Below are 9,425 nucleotides of genomic sequence, written 5' to 3' on the forward strand. Positions count from 1 at the left end.
CATTATGCACTCAAAAATAATAAATAAATAAATAAATAAAAAAAATAAAAAATAAATAAATAAATAAATGAATAAATAAATAAATAATAAATGTAAGAACATAAATGTTACACATTTAAACTGATATTACACAGTCAAATCTATATTTTTTAAATCATTAAATAGGCCTATTTTCATCCAACCATTAGGCTATCCTGTATCTCAGCAGCTTATCATTATAGACAGTCCTCCTGTTAGAAAAAAAAAAAAACCTGCCTCAGAGATCCAAAAGCCCAGTGCACGCACACATTATGACGTAATCCTGTGAAAGAGCACGCGCTCCTCTCAACAATGTCGACCACCAAAACACAGCAGCCTCCGTCCAGCACAGGCAAAGCGCAACCGAGCAAATGAACGGAAAATCCCGGCGCGGTGCGGTAAGTCAATGCAATCCGTGCATTGCTTTCCGTTCAAATCCATGCTTCCTTTCTCATTTTTATTGCATCTACGTTGATTGTCAGGCTCGCCATATCTCTTTAATGCATGTAAAAGAGGCGTGGCGGCACAGAACGGACGCAACAACCCCCAGAAAAGATGTTGCATTTGCTTAGCAACAGAGGGAAAAAGATGAGATGTGCAATTGTCAGCTGACTGTATGATGATGTATATCGACGAGATGCATGGTCGATATCTGACCAAAAAAAAAAAAAGTGCTGTCGGACATGCATGAAAAAGCTTCTTGTCGTGTGGATGTTTTACACTACTGTACATTATTTTGTATGTAGCATTTGCGCGTGCATGTTTGTGTGGAAACATACTGTATAGGACATAAAGCAAAACTGAAACAGAAACAAAGAGACTGGCTTTCGGGTTTAGAGACCCGCTCACTGTCAGTTATTAAAGCTTTTAGGGTTTAATAATGTTGATCTGGTTATTTTAGATGAGAGGTTTGTATTTTTACTATGCGCAAGTGATAGCATATAGTGACAATCTTATTAAATGATGCATAATAAGCCATACAATAATTGATTTATTATTAGTAGTATTTATTTGTTATTGTAGTTATATCATATTTATTTTATTACACACATCAAGCCTGCAAATCATAAAATATGGCACAATGTGTTTATTTTGTGCTTCATTTGACATCTTATATTAAATTTTAGACCTTATATATTTAATTTTAGATCTTATATTTAATTTAGGGGATTAATGATTAGGTTAATGATAATTTACAGTGATAACATGTTTTTTTTATCATAAATAAATACCTACAATTAATGAAATATTATTGTTAAAGTTTGTATTATATAATTATTAATGACTATTTTTCATTATTTACTATGTTTTATTTTACATCTTATATTTAATTTTAGTTCCTATTTTTAATTTAGGGGATTAATAATTAGGCTAATGATAATTTACAGTGATAAATTGTTTTTTTTTTAATCATAAATAATTACCTACAATTAATGAAATATTATTTTTAAAAGTTTGAATTATATTATAATTATTATTATTATTATTATTATTATTATTATTATTATTATTATATTATTTATTATTATATTATGTTAATATATTTATTTATTTGATTGTACACATTAAGCCTGCAAATCATAAAATATGCACAATGTGTTTATTTTGTGTTTAATTTTACATCTTATATTTAATTTTAGATCTTATATTTAATTTTGTGGATTATTAATTAGGCTAATGATAATTTACGGCGATAAAATGTTTTTTTTTTTCATTATAAATAAATACCTAAAATGAATGAAATATTATTGTTAAAGTTTGAATTATATTATTATTAATATATTATTTATTATTATATTATGTTATTATATTCATTTATTGATTTATTTTATTGTACTCATTAAGTCTGCAAATCATAAAATATGGCACAATGTGTTTATTTTGTGTTTAATTTTACATCTTATATTTAATTTTAGATCTTATATTTAATTTTGTGCATTAATGATTAGGTTAATGTTAATTTACATATAAATAAATACCCAAAATTAATAAAATATTATTTTAAAAGTTTGAATTATATTAATATTAATTACTATATTGTTTATTATTATATTTATTTATTCATTCATTTTCTTTACGGCTTAGTCCGTTTATTAATCTGGGGTCGCCACAGTGGAATGAACCGCCAACTTAACCAGCATATGTTTTACGCAGCGGATGCCCTTCCAGCTACAACCCATCTCTGGAAAACATCCTTACACACTCATTTACACTCATAAACTATGGACAATTTAGCTTACCCAATTCACCTGTACCACATGTCTTTGGAATGCAGCCTGGAGCACCTGGAGGAAACCCACGCGAACGCGGGGAGAACATGCAAGCTCCACAGAGAATTACTAACTGACCCAGCCGAAGCTCGAACCAGCGACCTTCTTGCTGTCAAGTGAACGTGCTACCCACTGCGCCATAATGTTATTATATTTATTTATTTTACTGTAAAAATTATACGCATAAACGATAAAATATGGAATAATGTGTTTACTTAACATCTTGTGCTTAATTTTAGATCACACATTGTCCCATATTTTATGTTTGTAAGTATAATTTGTACAGGAAAATGAATAAATATATTGTGATAACGGCATTTTTTTTCATCATAAATAAATACCGTATAAATAAGCACATGGATATTAAATTAAAATTTTAAAGTTTAAATTATATTATATAATAATCATTATATTTTATTTATTATATTATGCTATGCATTATTATGGCGTTATCATTTTATATTTATTTATTTTACTGTACAAATTATGCTTAAAACCCATAAAATATGGAATTTTGTGTTTATTGTGTGTTTCATTTTACATCTTATATTTAATTTTAGATCTCATATTTATTTTTGGGGATTAATGATTAGGCTAATGATAATTTACAGTGATAAAATGTTTTTTTTTTAATCATAAATAAAAACCTACAATTAATGAAATATTATTTAAAAAGTTTGAATTACATTATTATTAATAACTATATTATTTATTATTATTATGTTATGCTAATTACTATATTATTTATTATTATTATATTATGCTATTATATTTATTTATTTATTTTATTGTACACATTAAGCCTGCAAATCATAAAATATGGCACAATGTGTTTATTTCGTGCTTCATTTCACATCTTGTGCTTAAGATCACACATTGTTCCATATTTTATGTTTGTAAGTATAATTTGTACAGTAAAATAAATAAATTTAATATAATAACTGCCTAATTATTGTTTTCATCATAAATACATTATAAATAAGCACATGGATAATAAATATAAATTTTAAAGTTTAAATTATATTATTATTAATCATCATATTATTTTTTATATTGATATGTTATTTGTTATTATGCCGTTATTGTATTATATTTATTTCACTGTACAAATTATCTTGAAACCCATAAAATGTAGTATTTTGTGTTTAATTTTACATCTTATATTTAATTTGAGATCTTATATTTAATTTTGGGGATTAATAATTAGGCTAATGATAATTTACAGTGATAAAATGTTTTTTTTTCATCATAAATAAATACCTACAATTAATGAAATATTATAGTTAAAGTTTGTATTATATAATTATTAATTACTATATTATATTATTTAATGTTATATGGTTATATTATTCTATTTATTTATTTATTGTACAAATTATACTTACAAAATATAAACTTTGGCACAATGGGTTTATTTTATGTTTCATTTGACATCTTGAGTGCCAATGCCTATTTAATTTTATTCTTTGCTATGGATTATTAATTAGGCTAATTTACAGCAATGAATTTTTTTCACCATAAATAAAAACCTCATGAATAAACACATGTTTCACGATCACCAGCGATCGTAAATCTATTGATCGCTGGAATTCACACACATTAGCTTCCGGACTACAAATCCACCATTTTGGACTACAATTTCATACATGCACTCCGTTCACACATGTTGCTCATCCTGTCATCCTGACCAACTCACAGTTCAGTAAATATCAAACTATGAATTGTTCAGTCTTAGTAACATTAACTAAGAAAGCCTATTGTAAAGTGACTGTTTTATCTAAAGTTGAAGTCAGAATTATTCGCTCCCCTGTATATTTTTTCTCTCTCACAATTTCTGTTTAACGGAGACCAGACTTTTTCAACACATTTCTAAGCATAATAAATTTAATAACTTATTTCTAATCCCTGATTTATTTTTTCTTTGTCATAATGACAGTAAATAATATTTGACTAGATATTTTTAAGACATTTCTATACAGTTTAAAGTGACATTTAAAGGCTTAACTAGGTTAATTAGGTGAACTAGGCAGGTTAGAGTAATTAGCCAAGTTTTTAGCCCCTTTCACACACACAGACCTTTCCGGAAAATTACCGGCAATTTTCTGGAAAGGTCTGTATGTGTGAACAGGCCCTTTTAAAAAATACCGGTAAATTCGTTCTGGCTATTTTCCGGAAAGAGAAGTTGTAACATTACCATTGCCGGAATGCTGCGATGTGAGAACGCAGAAGGAAGCTTACCGGAAAGAGCGCGTGCGCGTCTAGAACATGCTGATGCTACTTTAGCTAATCACAACAGTCAGACGCATTCACGTCCGCGCGGTTTATGAGAATAAAAGCCTGTGAATATTTTTCCAGACACATTTAGCTGCTAGAAATTAGTCAGAGAATGTTTATATGTTCATCTTAATGCCAACCGTGTAAATAATCATCGATAGGATGCTTATGATAAGCCGTTGTTTGTTTACCTTCAAGCTTTGCGTGTGCCTGTGAAACAGCCTGTGAGCGCCAGCACAAACACATATAATGAACATCTCGACATGCGAAAGTGTTTCTCTATATGTTTTCATCGAAGTTGTTCACAATACTGATTCATCAACAGAGTTTATGATGTAGTCAAATGTTTACAAATACAAGCCCTGCTGTTTAGAGCTCATTTCTGATTATTGATGTCAGAATTTAGCGCTATTTTAGAATGGATGTGTGAACGGTCTTTTCCGGAAAAATTCCGTAACGTCCTCGACTGTGTGAACAGCACTTTTGTGAATCTACCGATAAAGTCGTTCTGGAAATCTTCCAGATATTTACCGGTATCACTGTGTGAAAGGGGCTTATGTAGTATAACAATGGTTTGTTCTGTAGACAATCGAAAATATATATATAGCGTAAAGGGGCTAATAATATTGTTAAAAAAAATGCTTTTATTCTAGCCGAAATAAAACAAATAAGACTTTCTCCAGAAGAAAAAAAATATTATAGGAAATACTGTGAAAAATGAAAAGAAATTTCACAGGAGGGATAATAATCTTGACTTCAACTGTATATGTGATGGTGTTTTTTGTCTTTTTGTTCAGATCAGGAAGGTTTAGAGGGGATCATGGCAGCTCAAGAACCCTCTCCTCCGTCCTCCATGGAGAACAACAAGCCAGGGTTCCCGAAGAAGATTCTGGCCAACAAACTTGAAGATAAACATTTATGCAACTGCTGTCAGAACATTCTGAGGAGACCGTTCCAAGCTCAGTGCGGCCATCGCTTTTGCTCTTACTGCTTCAACCGGACTGTTGGGTAATTCACACCGCTGATCTAAAACACATGCGCTGGTTTGGCGGATCAAGCTCAGTTCTGATGCGAGAAATTTAAACCATTACATCAGAGATCAAGGGGGCACGGTGGCTCAGTGGTTAGCACTGTCGTCTCACAGCAAGAAGGTCGCTGGTTTGAGCATCGGCTGGGTCAGGTGGCATTTCTGTGTGGAGTTTGCATGTTCTCCCCGTGTTGGCTTGGGTTTCCTCCGGCTGCCCCCACAGTCCAAACACATGCGCTATAGGTAAACTGGATGAACTAAATTGGCCGTAGTGTGAATGAGTGTGTATGGGTGTTTCCCAGTACTGGGTTGCAGCAGGAAGAGCATCTGCAGTGTAAAATATATGCTGGATAAGTTGGCGGTTCATTCCGCTGTGGCGACCCCTGATGAATAAAGAGACTAAGCCGAAGGAAAATTAATTAATGAATCTTTGAGACGGGGTGAGGCAGTGACGCAGTAGGTAGTGCTGTCGCCTCACAGCTAAAAGTCGCTGGTTCGAACCTCGGCTCAGTTGGTGTTTCTGTGTGGAGTTTGCATGTTCTCCCTGCCTTCGCGTGGGTTTCCTCCGGGTGCTCCGGTTTCCCCCCACACTCCAAAGACATGCGGTACAGGTGAATCGGGTAGGCTAAATTGTCCGTAGTGTATGAGTGTGTGTGTGAATGTTTCCCAGAGATGGGTTGTAGCTGGAACGGCATCCGCTGCGTAAAAAACCTGCTGGATAAGTTGGCGGTTCATTCCGCTGTGGCAACCCCGGATTAATAAAGGGACTAAGCCGACAAGAAAATGAATGAATGAATGAATCTTTGAGACATACACATATTTTTTTGTATTTTATATGGTGTATATGTATATAAATTGCAAATTTTAACACTCAAACTACACCACCAATACTCAAACGTTATTAAAGCTAAAATGTGGATGTCAAACTATCAAATCTGTGCTCTGATGTCATGTCAGATCTGGACCACAGAAATGTAATGCCTGCATCAAAGAGGACATCTTCGAAGAGCCCACGTCAATCCTCAAACAAGGCTGCGTAAGCACAAAAATCATCAGATATGAACATTTGAATATGATTTAAAGCCAAACCTTAAACTGCAGAGCTTGCACTTTCCATGTGTTTTCCTGCAGGCGTTTCCCGACAATGCTGCCAGAAGAGAAGTTGAAAATCTTCCAGCCGTGTGCTTCAATGAGGGCTGCTCCTGGAAAGGCAGCATTAAAGACTATGAGGTTGTGTGTTTATTAACACAGTGATATTACCAATCATATAGTGCATAAGGTATGTCTTTGTGAATGGAAAATGTCTTCAGAGAGTCAGAGATCAAGTCAAGTTAGGTCGCTGTCACGGTTGGCAAGGAGGACTCAAACGCAGAATAGACAGGAGAACACAAGGTTTATTTACAGGAGGTAAACAAGGCAACGCAGAAGGACAGTCCGCACAATAGTGAAGGGTGATGGCAGGAGAACAGGCTGGTGAGGGGAGGAGACTCAGGACTTCAGGATGATACAGAGGGGAGTGTCTTATGGGGAGTGAAACAGGCTGGTCGGGAAAGGGGAAATTCCAAACTTCAGGCCAAGCAGTCAATAAGTAGCTAGCCGAACCTCCGGTTTGGGACAGGGGTGGCAAACAGATGGAACATCAATCAAGTGAATCCACAACCAGCGAAGAATCAGGAGGCAAGTGACAAGCAACACAACAGGAATAGACAGCTGGGGAGACAAAAAAATTAAAAAGAGCAGGCAAAAAACTAGAACAAAAATAAATATTTAGGAGGGAGGGAAATAGAGCTCGAGAAATAAAATGAAACGAATAAGGAACTAAATAAAACTACTAAAAACTAAAACAAAAGGGCGATTGAAATAAGATATAGCTAGAAATAAAATAGAAAGCAAAACACAACAACAACAGGAACTAAAAAATAAAGAACTAACAAAAAACTAGGTGCAGACTGGGATAAGGGATTACAAAAATGGCAAAATGAAAACTCAAAATTAGTCTTAAACTACAAACAAAATGAAAAATGAAAATGACAGCCACCTTGCTGAAAGAAGAAAAATAAATAAACAGAATCAAAAGGATAAATGAATTCGAGATAAAGATCAAAAAGACTAGCACTAGACTAAGGCTAGCCAAAAGAAACAAAACTAGACTATTAAAAACCTCTATCAAGCACTAAACAAGATCAGCGACAAGAACACAAAAGATAGTATGACGAACCGGCAAAGACTAGTGGAAAATGAACATAATTAGACAAACAAGGACTAAACGGGGCCGAGGCATAGGAAACCAAGGAGGAAGGACAAGGGGAGCACATGGCCAACACAACAAAAGAGACAACCATGTGCTAATACACAAAACAAACAGAGAGACATTAAACACAGACAGGAGTGACAGGGCTGGATCCTGACAGTCGCTGGTCGAGTCCCTTTCTCCTAATCAAGATCAATAACTCCAGTCTCACGTCCTACACACACTTATGCAGATTTGAAACACATTTTCATTATATTAATCTATGGTCCTCATTGGTCTTCATCAGTGTGTGGCAATGTAGTTACAGATGAGACTGGAAGAGTTTAGTTTTTTGCATGTCGACAGGTCAAGAAGATGCAGTTTTGCATGGATGATATATTGATACTGTAAAATTGATACCTTTGTTAATGTTCACTGCACACGTGCTGAAATCCAGTTTGCTTTCCTACACAAGTCAACAGCCAATGAATAAAGAGTGGGCTTTTTGAGAGTGGGATCATCTGACCAATCAGAGAAGAGTATGGCCACCAATTACAGCAGAATGTGGTCATCTAACCAATCAGAGCAGAGTTTGGTTATCTGGCCAATTATGGCCGAGTAGGGCTATTTGATCAGTGAGAACAGCATGGGGCCATCTGGCCAATAAGAGCAGAGTGTGGTCATCTGACCAATCAGACAAGTATGTGGTCATCTGACCAATCAAAGAAGAGTAGGGCCACCATTTAGAGCAGAATGTGGTCATCTAACCAATCAGAGCAGAGTGTGGTCATCCGGCCAATTATAGCCGAGTAGGGCTATTTGACCAGTGAGAGCAGCATTGGGTTATCTGGCTAAAAAGAGCAGAGTGTGGTCATCTGACCAATCACAGAAGAGTGTGGTCATCTGACCAACCAGAGCAGAGTAGGGCCACCAATAAGAGCAGAATGTGGACATCTAACCAATCAGAGCAGAGTGTGGTCATCCAGCCAATTATAGCAGAGTAGGGCTATTTGATCAGTGAGAGCAGCATGGGGCCATCTGACCAATCAGAGAAGAGTGTGGTCATCTGACCAACCAGAGCGGAGTAGGGCCACCAATAAGAGCAGAATGTGGTCATCTAACCAATCAGAGCAGAGTTTGGTCATCCAGCCAATTATAGCCGAGTAGGGCTATTTGACCAGTGAGAGCAGCATTGGGTTATCTGGCTAAAAAGAGCAGAGTGTGGTCATCTGACCAATCACAGAAGAGTGTGGTCATCTGACCAACCAGAGCAGAGTAGGGCCACCAATAAGAGCAGAATGTGGACATCTAACCAATCAGAGCAGAGTGTGGTCATCCAGCCAATTATAGCAGAGTAGGGCTATTTGATCAGTGAGAGCAGCATGGGGCCATCTGACCAATCAGAGAAGAGTGTGGTCATCTGACCAACCAGAGCGGAGTAGGGCCACCAATTAGAGCAGAATGTGGTCAGCTAACCAATCAGAGCAGAGTGTGGTCATTTGACCAATAATAGCAGAGTATGGCTAATTGAAAAGTGAGAGCAACATGGGGTCATCTGGGCAATCAGAGCAGAGTGTGGTCACCTGACCAATCAGAGAAGAGTGTG

At 35.3% G+C, this 9,425-nt stretch overlaps 1 protein-coding gene across 3 annotated transcripts in view; it reads left to right on the forward strand.

Moving 5' to 3' along the window:
- Window positions 1–295: 295 nt before the first annotated feature.
- Window positions 296–9,425, forward strand: part of LOC100005446 (TNF receptor-associated factor 2-like) — a 20,123-nt gene continuing 10,993 nt past the window's right edge. Inside the window, 4 exon segments of one of the 3 annotated variants that reach the window (NM_001442715.1) lie at window positions 296–416; window positions 5,360–5,570; window positions 6,547–6,625; window positions 6,721–6,819. In NM_001442715.1, the coding sequence (NP_001429644.1) occupies window positions 5,383–5,570; window positions 6,547–6,625; window positions 6,721–6,819 (366 nt within the window). In that variant the 5' untranslated portion in view covers window positions 296–416; window positions 5,360–5,382. 3 annotated transcript variants of the gene reach the window in all.

The sequence above is a fragment of the Danio rerio genome, chromosome 5 (genome assembly GCF_052040795.2).
Source record: "Danio rerio strain M-AB ecotype USA chromosome 5, GRCz13ab, whole genome shotgun sequence".
Classification (NCBI taxonomy): domain Eukaryota; kingdom Metazoa; phylum Chordata; class Actinopteri; order Cypriniformes; family Danionidae; genus Danio; species Danio rerio.